Here is an 18,896-nt window from a genome sequence, read left to right as displayed (position 1 = left end):
ATATATGGCAAGATTGGAAAGCTTGTTTATTCATAGAGTTGTTTTGAGTGTTTTAGTATTGGTTTTTGAATTTTGTCTAGTGCTTGTGTTTAAGGACTTTTGTTTAGAAAAGTTTTGTCCGGGAATTGACAAAGGGGGAGATTGTTAGGTCCCTGTGTTGTCAAATCCGGAGACAAAATCTTGTGTTAATTCAAAACTATGTTTTTCTGTTTTTGTACTGTCCGCTCGAGCGGAGACTCTTGAGCTCGAGCGTAGATTAGCAGGTCACAGTAGTTTGACAGGGCAAGCACAGTAGTTTGACAGGGCAAGCACAGATACTGGTGGATGTGATTTTACGCTCGAGCGGAAACTCCTACGCTCGAGCGCATCTCTGTTTCTTCGTATGCAGTTTTTGTTCAGTACGCTCGAGCGGGCTATGTTGAGCTCGAGCGGAGATCGCGATTCAGATTCCTATTTAAAGCTGCGAACGTTGTTTTGTTTGGGGACGTTTTCCTAGATCTGATCAAAACAAACTAGGGTTGTGTTTAAAGTCTTCTTGGGAGATTTTTGAGAGTTTTCCTTGATGTTCTTAAGAGAGTTCTGAACTTATGCATTGAGATTCATACATCAAGGAGGTTGCTTCTTAAGTTTCAAGTGAGTTCTCTTCGGTGGATTCCGAAGATCAAAGCGTAGGATCCAAAAGGCGTTTGAGTCTACGCAGTCGTTAATTCGACAAGTGAAGTTGTGGTGTGGAATCAACTTCAGAATCAATTCCGTGACGAAGGTGTGGTGAAAAGAGTTACAGAAGATTCAGAGACAAATTGACTAGTGTTGGGTGATTTGTATGATTTCTTTGTAATCTTTTTGTTCTTCAGTAGTGGATTGATAGTGGCGGTTCGCCCGTGGTTTTTGATTACAATTGAAGGCTCTTCAATTGTGGTTTTTTCCACGTAAAAAATCGTTTGTGTCAATTTATTGTTTATTCTCAAAAACAAACAAACTAAAATCACTCTCGTAAGTGTTTGATGATTTTAGGTTGAGTGTTTTGATTTATTGGGATTTAGAATAAGTTAATCTTGATCTAATCATAAATCACATAGGATTTTCAGTTACCATTTTGACTACATCAATTAAAATTTACAGAAAAATGAAAAGAAAAAAAAAAACCCGTTGACTGAATTGAATTGTTCAATCCAAGTACAATGAAAACAAGAGATGACTTAATTATTAGAACACCTAGTCTGGTTTCCTAAAGTCCACCAAAATTTTCAAAGAAATCTTATTATTAAAACTCCCAAATTTTTTAATGAGTAAGATAAGATTTAAATTGAATGTATTGGGTAGAGAAAACAACCATTCAATTCACTTCATAGTATTGAAGGGAATGAGACATTAGCATATATATATATATATGTATACATACAAGGTACCTTCAATGTGACAGGACGATTAGTTTTATTAAAGATGGCGGCGGAGGCTTCTTTGCCGCCAGTCGTCGTGGTCGTCTGATCAGTCTGTGCCACTTCCAAATCCTTCATTGCTTTTATTCCTCTCTCTCTCTCTCTCTCTCTCTAGAACTAACAACATGCAATGGAAGGAGATGATTAAAAAAGGAAAAAAAAGAAGCAGAAGCTGATGTATCTCTTTTCTCTGTTTCTTGAGTCTTGTGAGGTGGTGGTGGGGTTGAAGCCTTGAAGGGAACAAAAAATGTTTTTCAACTGGTAAAAATTTTCTGTACTAAGACGAAGGTAAGTTTTGTTAATTGAGCTATTTATTAATTGTCAGTGTTATTTATTAAGGAGATTTGGTAAAAAATTTAATAAAATTTTATAAAAATACTAGAGATTTTAAAAATTTTATTAAATATTTTACATGAATGTGGGATCTATATGAGACCCACATTGTGTGAGTCCCACAGTACAAAAAGTTTTGAGTTATGTTAAGGATCTCAAATAATCTATCAAAGATTTTACATAGGTGTAGGACCCACACACATATAAGAGTTTTGATAAAAATTTAAATAGATTATTTGAGGTCTATAACATTTTCCAAAAGTTTTTCTTGAAAAGTTTAACAAATATCAATATGATCAAAATATTAAATTTTAAAATAATATAACTTTTGATGTAGATGTCGGTTTTTAATAAAATTAATATTTTTAGAATTCTCTCATTAAGATCTGTCAAATAAGATCTATGTTGATTATGAAATTCTTTATAAAAAAAAATATATTACCGTTGAAATTGATGTAAATAGTAACATGTTACTCTGTTTGATAATTACTCTATTTGATAGTAATATATTTACTTTGTCCTTAATTTTGTGTTTTCTTCTTAGGAGATTTATGAATAAAAATAAATTGAGATGTTCTTTTCACCAAATAAGAGTCTAATGGAAGAGTTTTAACTAAATTTCCTTATTTATTATACCAAAACTCTTGAATCCGAGTTATCACAAAATGTATATTTTATTTTTATCGATAATACATTATAAAAATACATTACAAAACATAAAATTTATTTTTGAACCATGATACATCACAAAAATATATAATAAGATGCATTTAATTTTCAATAATACTAGAAGCAGTTTTAGAAAATAAGATTATAAAATAACTGATATATGGGTATTTTGAAAATAAGATTGTAAATTGTATAGTTGAATTCAAAATATAACTTTCCAAAATATGGGACATAAACACCATCTTAAGCCTTCCCTTTAAAATAGTACTAGAAATGGTGGTACACATAATACTTGCGCATATGATCATATAAAAATATTTTGAAAAAATTCAAAATATGAGATATAAACACTGACATAGATAGATAGAATAAAATTAATATAAAGATATTTTGGAAAAATTTAAAATATGAGACAAACACGAAGAGAAGGCTTTTTATTAGGGCTGGGCAGCGGGTTATTCGACCCACACAAACCGCCCACATGTGGGCGGTTTCGCAACCATAATAGGGACAGGTGCGGTTTGGAATATAAAAATTATTCGGGTTGTGGGTTTGACCCGCACCTATCACAACCTGCCCACACTTAGAATAATTATTTATTTATTTATTTATAGAAAATACCTGGACCGTTCATCTAGATCTGTATCTTATTTTTGGTTGTGCTACCCAAACAAACCAAACCCTAATCCTAATCCCTAGCTCTCTTCTCTCACTCATTTTCCTGCCATCTCTCTTGTTCTTCCATCTTCTCTCACTCACCGATTGACCTTCTCTCTGTCTTTCTGGCAACTCTCACTGATCGACTGATCCACATTCGCAAGATCCTAATCCACCGATTGACTAATCCACCTTCGCAAGATCTTCTCTCACTTTCTCTTTTTTCACCCATCGATCAACCTTCGCAAGATCGACTTTCTCTCTTCAGGAACTCTCAGCTTAGCGTCTCTCTCTCTCTCTCTCTCTCTCTCTCTCTCTCCGCAAGATGCACAACAGATTCAAAGGAGAGAGAACTCTATCAGAAGAAGAATTTACAGATGAGATTCAACTTTTTTTTTGGGTCTCAACTGGTTGGTTGTCTTCTAGGAATCAAATATAATTTTTTTTTTTGAATTTAGAAAAATGATATTCAAACTCTACACTTATGTTGACTCCCTCCTAAGTGGTTATCCTGTTTATTGGGCCATTTTTCCATTTTGTATTTTTGTGTTTTTTTTTTTTTTTTTGTGATAAATTTAAGATTCAAACATGGTATAAAAAAGTTGAGCTTTTAGGCCTCACCCATTTAAACCTCACCATGAAGCATAAGAGAAGAAAATGGTGAATGTTGACATCACATGTACGCGTAGTGTTGTAGACAAGCATAAAAATGTTTCATTTGAGAAAGAATAGATAGATGGTAAATCCAATTGTATAGATTGATTTTTATTTTGTTTTTGCCCCATATGACCTTTGTATTTGGGAAGCTGATCTTATTGTACCCACTGTTCCTTTCTCTTTTTAATGCAGTTGGTTAATCGTGTCTCTTCAACTTTGAAATTTTCAAGGATTATAAACAAAATCCTTGTTGATCTTTGAATCTGTTGTTGATATTTGTGTTTGATGATGATATTAATCTTAGTTTGATTAATTGAATCTGTTATTGATATATGTGTTTGATGATGATATTAATCCTTGTTTGATTAATTGAATCTTTTATTGAATTTTTGACAGAATCTGTTTAATTGAATCTGAAATTGAATTTGTTGCTGTTCTTCATAGACATGTATGGAACATTGTTTGATTAATTGAATCTGTTATTGAATTTTAATTTAATCTGAAATTAAATCTGTTAGATTGTTAGATTAATTGAAATTGAATCTAAAATTAAATCTTTGTTTGATTAATTGAATCTGTTCTTCATAAACTGTTAAAGAAAAAAGTACAAACCGCAAACCACCCGCAATTGCCCGCACATCTGCGAACCCTATCCACACAAACCACACTGCGGGCGGTTGCGAGTTGACTTTTTTCCAAATTGCATAGATGAGGGCAGGTCAAAACCGAACAGCAAACTGCATAAATCCAATCCATGACCACCCTTACTTTTTATTATAGGGCAATGAGTAGAATTTCAGTAATACTACAAACCCAATTTTATTTATCCAAAAATTATCTAAAATTATCATCTTATGATTCAGATTTATTCTACATATGAACTATATATTATACAAATTTAATCTCCACCACACAACCACCCACCGAGAAAAATCTGAGTTCCCAAATTTAGTAATAGAATTTCCCCTCATTATAAAAGTATACATAGAGATAGATAGATAGATAGATAGATTTAGGCTTCGTTTGGCATGCTATGTTTGGGCTAAAATAGCCGTAAAAATACAAAATAGGTAATAAGACAAAATATGACATTCAAACTATAATCATTTCATTTTTTTTTTCTCACAAAAGTCAAAAAAACTAAAAAACTTATCCCAAACGAGACTTTTTAACTACAGGTTAGAATAGCCAAAAAATCAAAAACTAAAAAGTCAATTCACATCCCAAACGAAAGCTTAGAGATAGAAATATAGATGTAGATATAGAGATAGAAATGGAGATGCAAGGCACCTGGACAGGCATGGGGCGGTTTTGAAAGCAAGAGTGATAAGAGGCATTCCTTCCTTCTGGTTTTTTTCTAATGATAGGGCTTAATGGAAATTTTTACTTTAAAATTATGTATCCATAAAAAATAATTTATATTTATAACAGTATCAGTGTCATATTATTTTTATTATATTTTTTAATAAATTTTATATATGAATAAAATTTGATTGTGTTTTTTTTTTTTCCTTGTCATAATTAACCTTTCAATGCCACTTGAGTGAAAAACATTATTAGGTGGATCAAGAATTTAATTATTTGAATAATGTTAGTAATTCATCATTTTAAATTTTAAATTCACATATAATGATGAAGGATTTGAGATTTATATGATTAAGTGTGTGATAAATTAAAAATTAACATTCACTATGCTACATATTATAGGTCAAATTATGGGGGCAAAAAATTTAGGAGTCTGAAATATGTTTTTTTTTTTTTTTATATAAAATTAATGATAAAAACCAATAATAAATATAAAAAAATAATTATTTGACTCTTATATGATAAAATTTATATTTAAAATAAATTTAAATCATATATATTAGAGAGTTAGTTAGAAATAACGAGAGAAGTTATTTCATTATATTTGCAACAGATTTATTAGTTTTATTAGTTAAAGGTAATTACTCAGGTGTGGTGAGGATTGTTAGAGAGAAGAAGTAATGAGGGAAGTCATCTCATTACTTGTTGTCTATTTATAGAAGATGTAAAGTAATGTTTCTAGTTAGATTAGAAGTAATTACTCTCCCTACATTTACATATTTTTTTATATAAAAAATCAAAAAATTAATTAAAATAATCAATTCTCAAATAAGACCTAAGCGAAATATAAATGTTATGTTTTTAATTCTTCGACATGCATATATAAGTTAAGACATCTGCAATGTTGACTACCACAAATATTATAAATAGATCATTTTTAATTATAAATAAAAAAAATAAAAAATAAAAAAAGTCAAAACCAAACACGCATAACATATAACCAAAGTTCTTTTGAATTATAATTAAAATAATAACATAATCAATATCATATTGAATTACAAATAATAGCAAAATAAATCATAATTAAATATTATAAAAATCATGACTAACGCGTATGGTATACAAAACGAGGTTGTTATCATAGAACTTTCTATATATATTTTGATACTTTGCTATGTAGGGATGGATAGGGATGGCAATTTAAACCCGGCCCGATGGGGACCCGATCCCCCGACCCCGATTGGAACGGTTTTTCCCCGAAAATTATCCCCATAAGACCGGGGATGGTATTAAAAATTAAATCCCCGATAATTTTTGGGCCGGGGACGGGGATAGGTTCCTCAACCCCGGCCCCGACCCGGCTGTTCCCCGACTGTATCCCCGTATAGTTATATTATAATATATATATATATATTATATTAGTTGTTTAAGCCCTCTCACACTCTTTCACTCACATCACACTCCTCTTAGAGTCTCAGCCTCTCTCCCTCTCTCTCTCTCCTGTGTAGATCCTGTGATGAAGATCAATAGCAGATAGCCTCCGACGACGACGACGAGGGCTACCTCTTTCTCGTCCGAGACCTCCGACAACGATGCCGTTGATGATGTTTTTTTTTTCTCAGATCTCCTCCTCCGACATTGATGATATATTATATTATATGTTTTTTTTTTCTCCTTCTCGTCCGAGACCTCTCTTCTCAGATCTCTGTGTAGTGTGTGTGTGTGATGTTGATGATGTTTGCTAAGTTCTCTTTTTCTACTCAGATCTCTCTCAGAGAGCTTTTTTTTTTTTTGTTGATGAAGATCTGTTTTATTTTTTTTTATTTGTTGGTGAAGATCAACTCCTCTTCCTCCTCTCGTTTTTTTATTATTTATTATTTTTTATTTTTCTGGAGTTAATTTCCTTTGAAGATCTGTTGATTGATGATGTTGTATTTGAGCTGAAGTGGGTTGTTAATGGTCGGGGATTTTCGGGGTCGGGGAAACCCGATCCCCGTTAGGGGCGGGGGTGGGGGCGGTAGTGGGATCCCTGTCGGGGATCGGGGCCGGGGACAGGGGGAAGTTCGGCGATCGGGGACGGGGAGGGTGATCCCCGGCCCCGCCTCGCCCCGTTGCCATTCCTAGGGATGGATTTTATGGGTTGTTGTAGTACACCAAACGACAATTTGAATGTGGTCTTTTATATGCAGAACGTATGACTTCATTATGAACCATTTTTTGGGTACTTTGGTTAGTACCGTGTATGATTTTTGACAGGTGGTGTACTATTTAGATGTGCTTGGTTCACGTGTTTTGTCTAATTTGGTAATTGATATTGGTGTAGTAGTAATATTACAAATTTAGAATTAATTATTTAAAAATTATTCAAAATAATCATTTTACGGTTCAGATTTATTCTATATATAAATTTCATATTATATAAATTCAATCTTAACTACACGATTCTCATTCGGAAATTCAGAATACATTCGAGATTTGTAAGGTAGGGCTTGCTTTTTTCTTAGTGTAGCCATAAAAAATGCCTTTCCTGTGTAAATTATACGCCGAGTCCATGGGCTTTTAAGGACCCATTTTACAGGTAGCTAAAAGCCCAAAATGATTTACATTTGCTAAATTCAGCGGCAATGTATCTTTCTAACAGATCCTCGTTACGAGCCCCATTTTTGGGATTGTTTTGCCAGAGTAACTGTATCCCTGGTCCAAAGTGTAATTGTCTTGAGAAATTTTATAATACACACTATTATCATATGCATCTCTAAGTTATATTATTTTTTTATTTAGTTATAACTAATTTTTTTTATTTAGTTATGACTTTATTTTAATTATGATTCATGAGATCTTTGATTATAGCTCATTTGTTATTTGGTTATGATTTTTTCTTAGTTATAACTCAGAAAGTATGAAATTATATTATTTTCCTCTTTAATTATAAGGTGCATACAATATATATCTTTTAAGAGATGTGTACCATATTCTTTTCCAATTGTTTTTTTGGGTCTGTTTGATGCAATTTCTACTTTAGTTGTAAGTTGATAATCATAAATTCAAGCTAAAGGCACTTATTTTCTAACTTGTAGATAATAAATTTTTTTTTTAAACTTGTTTAAACTATTTGTGTCTCATAAATTATAAGCACAAATTGCACAAAATATTCTAACACAAACTCTCAAATTATAAAAGTTATAAATATCATTATAAGCTGCACCAAATATCACTATTGTTTCCACGTATTTTAGGTGTCAAATTAGAGGAAGGAAAATATGCAAACACAAAAAACACATTTTTATACAACAAGCATCTATTAAGTTATTTGGAAATGTGAAACATTTCGTCCATTTGTGCGTTTAGGGGATCATTTATTTACTTAAATGAAATATTGTAACATACATTAAGTAAATTATCTCTATCTCTTATTTTTTTATTTTTATTTTTTGATCAGGTCTCTTTATCCCTTAATTACCTAACAAATATGAGTATCATGTCACATCAGTAAAACTCATCACTAGGCCATTGATTTAAAACCTGATCCAAAATTGATACCAAACTATTTTTTAATTTTTTTTTTTTTTTGATTCATAAAAGTGATATGTAGATAGGTTACTCCAACATATCCACCATAGAGTATTGTCCCTTAGCACCTATATCATATTTGCAGGGAATCCTTACATCATATTTGTAAGGAACCCCATCGCACCTACGTCGGGGCCAAAGCTTAGGCCCTTGCATACTCTAGGCGCTAAAAAGTATGTTTAACTCCCAACAAGGGGCTATAAAAACTCGAATACAAGCCTTGAGCGAGGGATTCCGAGGTCTTATCTACTGAACCAATCCTTTGTTGGTTATACCCAAACTATTGATCATGTTTACATGGGATGCATGAGAATAGAAAAAAAAAAATGTTTACTTATAGCTTTGCAAGGTTAGGCAAGGTGTTTCACATTGATAGTGTTGGCTTATTTTTCCTATGAAGGAAAATATCATAAATGTGAGCATGTTAAAAAGGATTGAAAAATACTTACAGATTAAATTTAGGCCAATTTTCAAACGATTGTGTAAACGGTTCTTTTACCTCAATGAAGAGGATTTCAAAATTGTCAATTGTAGAGAAAATAAAAATTAAAAGAAGAAGGAGGAAGACAGAGGAAGATGATGGAGTGAACAATCGGGATAATTGAGTGAACAATCAAACGAATCATTAATTTACCTATACTCCTATGTTTCGAAAAGGAAGTGCATAAAATTACCCATACTCTTATATTTCGAAAAGGAAGTGTTGAAAATAAAATATAGGAAATATAAATGACAAAGAAATATAAATAATAAAAAAGAATAGAAATCAATTATCTTTGATTTGAATTGGATGTCTTCTACACTGTAGTTATGAATGGTTATTTATAGGCAAACATTTGTAGGAACAAACTACCGAATAACTACTATATCTTTCCATCTCTCACACTTCACACTCCATGATCTTCCACTTCATTTCTTGGTGTTTTGGAAGTTTGTAAAAAATTGACTTTTTAACTTTTTTAGTCTACTTTGTCTTTTTGTAAGTAAAAAATGTGAGAGGTGATGTGACTCAAAATGGGAAAAAACTAAAAGCTGACTTTTTTTGCTTCGCAAAAGACTCCATAGCTTCCTTTAACTTCCAATTCATGTTCCATATGTTCTCCACTTTGTCCTTCATCAATTATCTTTGATTTGAGTTGGATGTCTTCTACAATGTAGCCATGAATGACTATTTATAGGCAAACATTTGTAGGAAAAAATTACATAATAACTACCATATCATTCCATCTCTCGCACTTCACATTCCATGATCTTTCACTTCATCTCTATATCTCCATAATTTCTTTTAACCTCCAATTCATGCTCTATATTCTCTACTTTGTCCTTCATCATCTTTTCACATGTATTTAACAATTCATAACTTCTCATAACCTCCAAATAAGTAAGGGAGTATTACATGTCTTGCAATTATATAGATAATGACTAATAATAAAATTATTTATTTATGGTGCCAACAGATTGATACACAAACAAGAGGATTTGCATTTTTTTTATCCATAATCTGAGTTGAATTTAAATGTTGGGCTCATACTCTCTCAAAAACACACTGTTGTACTATGATAAAATATTACAATTATGAGAAATGATATCTCTTTAATTTTGGAGTTTTAATTGAACTCTAATAATGTGGCAGAGAATAAAAAAATATAAAATAAATAAAAAGATGGCTAAAACATCACATCACAGTAGGATTCACTCCCATTAGAGCTCATTAAAGCTCCTTTATTAGAGCTCTCAATCATTTTTCTAGAATTATTTGCCGACACCCTAAAAAGACAAACATCATTTTGCAACTTTTTGTTTATATAAGAGTGTTTTGGGAAGATGATTAAAAGTTAATTTTTTAACTTTTTAAATTTTTTTTACTATATTATATAAAAAATAATATGATTCAAAATAAATTAAAAATTAACTATTCACTTTTTTAACATGTTGCCAAAACAGCCCATAACCTTAATTATATGACTCCTTTAATTCATGGTGGAGAGAGCACACGCTCCACTTGTCACATTTTTAATGAGAAATGTTATTAAATCAAATAGCGTACACATAAAATATTTCAATAAAATAATAATAATGTAAATAATTTAGACTAGTATTTAAGTTGTGAACAGTAATACTCTGGTCCCATTTATTTTCAAACAATAAATTTAAAGATTTGCAACGGTCTTCAAAACTTGTTTTTTTAAATATTAAAATAATTTTAGGCATGTGAGATGGTGAAATTTGAATCACCTAATATTATTTTTTTATGTATAAGTTTTGAATATGTAGTTTAATTTAATTTTAATTACTCTTGTTTTATTCTATTATACAAAGCAAATAATTTAACTGATTTGAATCATAAAATAAAATAATCACTCATAATTTTCAAGGCGAATATTATTCAAATAAAAAATTAGTTTTCATATTTCTTTCAATTATTCCCATATATGTAAGTATTTAAACAAATATGCAAAAAAAATCAAACTAGACAATAATTCGACAATACAAATTACTTCACTTTCTTATGCTTCCACACCCGGGTGGGAAGAAAAAGATCCACCCTCTTTGGTTAAAATAGTCATAAAAAAATAAAATAAGCTTTTTAGCCTAATAAGACAAAATATCACATTCATCCCATAATCATTATAATTTTTTCTCTCACAAAAGTAAAAAAAATTAAAAAGTCCATCACAAACAAAAAATTTTAACCACCAAGTTATAATAGTTAAGAAGTTAAAAAAAACCAACCCACATCCAAACGAACCCTAAAAGATATGTTTTGCACGTGTTAATCATGAGATCTCTCTATGGCCAAAATCTTTTGTTTCAATTTGTTCAATCTTTCAGCCTTAAAATACTAAATTTTCAAATAATTAAAAATCTCAAAGTGTAACAATCTCGATATATAATGAATGTTTCAGAGCAAAAAGACAACCAATTTTTTTTTTTTAAATTTAAAATAAAAAATTCCATGCAGTTAATAAGAGTAATGTAAGAGATCCTAAAAATTCTACTAAAAAGTTATACTAAATGTCTCACATGAGTGTGAGATCACACAATGTGGATCCCATATGGGTCTTATACTTATGTAAGGCATTTAATAAAATTTTTGATAGAACTTTTAAGATTTCTAGCATTTTTGGATTAATAAATGGTACCAACAAAGATGTAATTTGCGTTACCAAAAAAAAGTTGTAGCCAAAATGAAAGTGAACGGTTCTCAGTTCTCTCTCTGCTTTCATCTCTTTCTCTGTTTTTTCACTTCCCATTCTTTATCTAGAAACTTCAATGAAAAAGAAGATGAAGAAGACATAAAAAGATCTCAACTAGGAAGTATGGATACGGATACGGGATATGGGTACGATATAATACGAATATGGATACGGCGATACGACAAAATTTGAAAAACTAGGATATGGGTATGGCAGTGATATGTTCATAAAAAATATTATTTTTATAATTTTTAGTTGTCTTTTGGCATGAACAAAAAAAATAAAATAAATCAGCAATTCAATTAAATTTCAGCAATTCCAACAATATAGCACCCACATACATAACAACCATAATGCAATTCAAATTAGGCCGGGGGGGGAGAATTTACAAAGTTCATTTATTTATTAATAAGTTTATTTATTTATTTATTTGCTTATAAGAAATTAATTTATGGTGTTTAGTTGCAATTGTAAATTATAATTTATTTGATTTTTTAGGTATTTTGGCCCAAAGAAGACAATGTGGGTTTTTTTGGACTACATTATGTGGGGTTTTTTTTTTATAGCATAATTGAAATCCTTAAATATGTATGAACAAATAAAATGAGAAATTAATTTATCACTTGATTTTTTTAGTTGCAATTGTAAATTATAATTTATTTGATTTTTTTTCCATAGTTTTCAGAATTTGTAAATTTTACTTGAGAAATTGAGAAAAAATTTCCCCTATAATCTCAAATTTAATATTGATTTCATTTTATAGATCTTAAAGAATAAAGAGTATTTTCTTTTTTTTTAAAAAAGAAAAAATGTGTATTAAACAGGAGATTGAAAGAAAGGAAGAGCAAGACGAGACAATAGAAGGAGAGGGAGAGGGAGAGGGAGAGATCGAGCGAGAGCGAGAGAAAGAGAGTGAGTGAGATCGAGCGAGAGGGAGAAGGAGAGGGACAAACCTGATCGACGACACTACTATTCGCGAACCTGATCGACGACACTGCTGTCTAGAGAGATGACTCCTCCTCCTCCTTTGCTGCTGCTGTTCGTGATGAACCTAGGGCTTGGTTTGTTGTTTTTTTTGTTTTATTTTACGTAACTTTTGTTATTTTATAGTTTGACCCATATTATAAGTTTTAAAAATTATTTTTTCGCCCTGTCGTATCCCGAAAGTATCACGAGCGTATCTCTGAAGTATCCTCGCGTATCCCAAACAAACATATCCGAAATTCAATTTTTTTTTTAAAAAAATAGGATACTTATTTGCCGTATCTGATACGTATCCCGTTGTATCGGACGCGTATCTATATCCGATACATATCTGACACGCGTATGGGGGCCATTTCGAAGTATCCGTGCTTCATAGGATCTCAATTCCCAAATGGATTTTTCTTTGGAACAATCAGTTCTTCATATCAAGTAAGTCATTTTGACTCTTAATTCTCTCCTGTTTTTGTGGCATCGTCTAAAGACTTGTTCATATCATTGTCTCATCAGATTGAAGGTACTTTTCTTAAAGATGGTAAGAGCCTTAGCAACTGGGATGTCTTCACTCACAGGCAATGTAATAACCCGACCCTCGTACATGTTTTCTGGTATGCTTTTAGTCCTTTAGTCTGTGCATTTGGGGGGCTTGTTGTGAAATTCCATGTGAAATTAAGTTAAAATGAGTGAATCTTATGATTAGAGATTCATATCTGTCTAATAAGAGGAGTATCTATTGCAATTGTGATGTTTGGGCCATAAATTGAAAGCCATAGAAGCTTAATAATCTGAAATTGATTTTATATTTGAGATCAGCATGATTTTTAGGTCATAATATGATTTTCTGTGAAATTTTGATTTGGAATGATTAAACTGATTGGATTTCGTCTTTATTCACCTTATATATATATATATATATATATATCCATGTTCTTTAACATTTGACTTGGTAACCTTAACTCAAAATATATCCTGAGAGAGAGAGTTGAGAAGAAGAGAGTTTGAGAGGAAGAGGGGATGTTCATCAAGAAGAAGGATTGGGAAAAATTGAGAGGGTTGTAGAGATTTGAGCTCAAGTTAAGTTTAATCCATCTCCAATAATTCCCTATTTGGACATGAATAAGGTTCTCTTTATATATATATATATATATGGCTAGGGTTTGTAATTGAATTAATGGTAAAGAAGTTGTATCATTTTGACCATTTGAGTTAAATTGAGTTTCATGGAGATGAATTACCTTATATTCCTTCATTTTACATGCTTGATCTTGTTTATGTATTTAGATGCTTGATCTTGTTGAATTCATGGAAGTTAATATTTTGATTTTGGAATCAAAACAAGTTGATGCAATTAAGCTTGAATAACCCTTGAAATATGTTGGTTCATCATGTTTTAAAGAAAGATTACATGAGATCTTGGTTTGAATTTGAGTTTGCAAACTCACACTTTGATGAATTTTCGGGCTGTCTGTTTTTGCCCAGACCGCACGAACGGCCACGGGCACCGCACGAGCGGATCATGAAAAAAACAGACCATTGCATTCTACTTAACCCACCGCTCGAGCGGCCCAGTCACCGCACGAGCAGCCAAAGTGGGCGCATGAGCGGCCATCCCTGTTTCAGCATGTATTGGGTAACTTCAAATAGGCATATCTTTTGCATCCAGACTCCTTTTTGACTGATTCTTGAGCCTAAAATCAAGCCCTGTAAGTCTAGTTTCCAATGGCAGTGGTATCACTCCCAAATTCTAAGTACAAAAATAGATATGCCCAAATTAGTGGGAGCTGTTCACTTTCTGGTTACCGAATTTGTACTATTTCCTCGTCTGAACTTTTTTCCTACCAATTCCTCCTATCTTCTGAGACATAGATTATAACCTAAGGAGGACGAATGAGTTTAGAACCACCATGGCTAAGTGATTAATTGATCAAACAGAATAAGTAAAGGATCGGTTATAATCTCATATTATGTGTTGTGCATTGTGTTTGTAGGTCGAGACGAGGACATCGTCCCATTACTACCGGAAGCCAATCACTGTGAGTAATAGTACTATAGTAGTACATTTTGCTTACTGTTAATAGTTAATATTAACGTTCTGTTATCTGCAAGTTAACTATATTGATTCTAATGAACAAATGGAACGTATGTGCATTATGAAACAATGATATCTTTGCGTATCTGGCATCATTCTGTTTTGTCAATGATGGACCAGAGGCCGTCATGATATGAATTGTTCTATCCCTATTAATTGTACTGTAATGATGCATGTGCCTTCTGTTAATAGTTATTATTATTATTCTGTTATACGCAAGACAACTAAGTCGACTTGTAATAAACCATAGGAAATTTATGTGCACTATTGTGTAATGGTATTCTTATGAATTAGGGATTATTATATTTTGCTAGTACTGGGCCGGAGGCCATTCTGTATTATCTGTGGGCCAGAGGCCAATCTGTTAATATCTGGGCCAGAGGCCAATCTGTTAATATCTGGGCCTAAGGCCAATCTGTTGAATCTATTGGGCCTGAGGCCGTTCTGCATAATACTGGGCTTGAAGCCTCTCTGTATGAAAATTGGGCCCAAGGCCATTTTGAAAATGTTTACAAGATAAGAGTAATTATATGACCTCTGCACTTATATACGTTATAAATATTACAATTCAAGTGTAATCATTAAATTGTTTGAGTGCTATTATTCACTGAGCCTTGCTCACCTTGTGTTATGTCTGTTTCTGTAGGCAATCAACCTGAAGGTCGATCTTAGTTCAGCTTTGGTCACCCCTTCTTGGTCAAGCCATGTGGAGAAGCTTATGCATTTTGTGGGGTTCCCTCAATGACCCCTAGTTTGGTCCTTAATCTTTTGTCTAATGTAATTAGTCGTGTATAATTCCCTTTACCAATATTTTTGCTGTATGCCCACGTGTGGGGCTAGTTTTGTATATATGCCCATATATGTTATTGTGTGAATGCAAATATCTGCTTCTTGTATATTTTTCTATCGTATGGGGAACTGTTGAATGGCACATTGAGATCCTGACGTATAGGTGTGAGCTCGATGGATGTTAATTTATATTATTTTATGTTATTAAATGCTTCCGTTCATGCCCCATATGTTGTATATATCGTATTATCTATCCGTTTCTAAAGTGTTCATGTCCAAACTTTTAGGGGTGGGTTTGGGGCGTGACAGGCAAGGTCTGAACAATCACCTAAATCCTCAATAAAATAAAACTAAGCTACTCACAACATGCTTGAATTTTCACAATTATTATTTTTTTTTTATAAATATTTTATCAAGTAGTATAAACGGAGAAAATGGAGACATTGCAGACGATCATTACCATCACGGATACAGATACAGGATATGGGTACGATATGATACGGATACGGTGATACGACAAAATTTGAAAAACTAGGATACGGGTACGGCGAGTATACGTTCATAAAAAATATTATTTTTATAATTTTTAGTAATATAGCATACATAAAAATAAAACTTCAACAATTTTTAGTAATGTAGCATACATAACAATAAAACTTAAAGCAAAAGATAACTTGATAAAAAAAGAAAGATTTCTATAAAGCTAAGAGCCTTCAAGGTCAATAACTTCAACTCGTTCCTCTCCATCAGTGAACATCACAGCTTCCATATCTGGTTCATCAGGAGAAAGACTTGCAATTTCAAGTAAGCCTGCACCCTCTAATGAATCAAAAGCATCTCCACCAACATCCCATAACTTGGTTTCTCCTTCAATGCACTGTCCACTTCTCCTTGATAGGAGACGAAGATTGTTGTGTACAAAAACCAAATCTTCAGCACATTGTGGCGTCATTTTGTTTCTTTTCATGGAGTGAATAAAGGAGTAGGTGCTCCAATTTCTTTCACAGCATGATGAGGAACATGGCTGGCCAAACAATTTTAATGCTAAAGATTGAAGCATAGGAGCAGGAGACCCATGTGAAAACCACTAATTAAGTGGATCCAATACTCCTCTATCAATCTTTGAGTCAAAATCTCCAAGCATATCCGAACCTCCTGAAAACTTGGCATATTCCACATTTACAACCCTTCTCTCCTCTAAATTTGGTAAGTATTTCTTGAAGCACTTGTTTCTCATACTTAATATTCCTTTATCCTTATGAGGAGGGACACGATTGGGATTTTCATTGAGCCACGTTGAACTATAATACCTAGATTACAACATTAGAAAGTTTCAAAACTAAATTATGTTATTCATATTAAATGACAAATGTCAACAAAGAAATCTAATTAGTAAGAGTATCAATTAAGTTATTACCTCGGATTCGAAGAATGTGCAAGGCAATGAAGAGGAGTGTTACTTTTGGCCCACTTCTCAACTAGTATATTGTGCACAACGGAATAAAAGATTGATTCCTCATGATCTAGCTTCCCTTCATGCCTAAAGATGCTTGCCTTCACCTTTTCAATCATGGTGTCCCACATTCCATAGACTAAGTGAATGCATGGTTTGTCACTGTCACAAAACCTAAGTATCTCATAGATAGGCAATGTAAAAGACAAAATGTAATCAATCTTATTCCACCACACATCATTCAATAATTTTTCCTTCACAGATGTTGCTTTCCCAACATCATCTTCTTTGTAAGAAACCCACTGGTCACTAATAACCATTGATTGAAGGCCACACTTTATAAGTTTAAACCTTTTGAGCATGACAATGACAGATGCAAAACGTGTGTTCGCAACGGCAAGCAACTTCAAGGGTACGAATTCATTGAAAATAGCTAGCCGCATGGAATGGTTCATGATGAAGTTTTTGATAAACATCATATCATCAACACAAAGTGTGATCCAGTGACATTTATCATAAGCAAAAGCAATACCCCTCGTTTCCTTTAGAGCACAAATATTCTTAAGAGCAAGATTCAGTATGTGAACTGCACATGGTGTCCAAAAGATATTCAGGTACTTACTTTCAATGAGTAAACCAGTTGTACTACACACGGAAGCATTATCTGTAATGACTTGAATGACATTCTGATGTCCAACTTCTTCAATTGCTTGACTAATTAAGTTGGAAATAAAAAAACTTATCTTTGCGCTCACCTCCACAATTAACAGCTTTCAAGAACACTGCCCCAGCTTCTGATACTCCCATAAAATTAATAAGGGGCCTTCTTTGAGAATCAACCCATCTATCTGAAACAATACTCAACCTCCTTTCCTTCCATAATGCTCTAGTTGGCTCCAACAACCTCTCTGCATTAGCTCTTTCCTTTTGAAGCAATGTAGTCCTTAATAAGTTATAACCAGGTGGTACATAACCAGAAATTGGATTGTTGGCAGTAAATTGAAAAGCACTAACATAATATGGGTTCCTTGATAAATGAAAAGGTAACCCTGCTAAATAAAACATGCGAGTAATCTCAGAATGCAATAGTTCCCGAATAACTGGGTTGAATGCCTTTTCTAGAGTAGAAGTTCCAGTAGCCTTTTTTTTTTTCTTGGCTTATACCCCTCAATCTTAAATTCTCCAATATCTAAAGGCCTTGAACTTGTTGAAGTAGATTGGCAAGTGGAAGGTGGTAAAGGAACTTTTTTAGGCATAACCATCTTTAACCTCTTCTCGGCTTCTTCAATTTTCCTTTGCATTTCAGCAAGGTGTTGCAGAGTCACTTTGGGGCACACTCTAATCCCATTGCCAGAAAGTTTTAAAAAATGTGCCTTGACCCTAAGTATGACCCCTTGTACTCATTTTGATAGTAATTACAGTTAAACTTGGTATTACCACCTCTTTCTCCCATTTTTTCTAGTTTTGTAACATAACACCAAAGAGGAACATGATCATCTTTTTCCATTGGCGTACCACTTGTTGAACCTAAACATCCAGTACCTGAACTCATTTCCTAAAATTTATAAATTTGGTGAACAAATAAAACAAAACATTAATGTAGTTATCTTTTGGCATAAACATAAAAAAAGAAAAAAAATTATCAATTCAATTAAATTTCAGCAATTTTAACAATATAGTATTACCCGTAACAACCATAATGCAATTCAAATTAAGGGGTGGAAAATTTACAAAGTTCATTTATTTATTTATTTATT

At 32.5% G+C, this 18,896-nt stretch overlaps 1 protein-coding gene across 1 annotated transcript; it reads right to left on the bottom strand.

Moving 5' to 3' along the window:
• Positions 1 to 16,773: 16,773 nt before the first annotated feature.
• LOC114280364 (uncharacterized) lies at positions 16,774 to 18,691 on the bottom strand. Its single transcript, XM_082885847.1, has 4 exons — positions 18,682 to 18,691; positions 17,895 to 18,188; positions 17,104 to 17,725; positions 16,774 to 16,996 (listed from the first exon to the last, which is right to left on the bottom strand). The coding sequence occupies exons 1-4, from the start codon at positions 18,689 to 18,691 to the stop codon at positions 16,774 to 16,776; spliced, it is 1,149 nt and encodes a 382-aa protein (XP_082741973.1).
• Positions 18,692 to 18,896: the final 205 nt, after the last annotated feature.

Source organism: Camellia sinensis, chromosome 8, assembly GCF_055761805.1.
Source record: "Camellia sinensis isolate YWXY chromosome 8, ASM5576180v1, whole genome shotgun sequence".
Lineage (NCBI taxonomy): Eukaryota > Viridiplantae > Streptophyta > Magnoliopsida > Ericales > Theaceae > Camellia > Camellia sinensis.
This window is presented reverse-complemented; position numbering and strand designations above follow the sequence as displayed.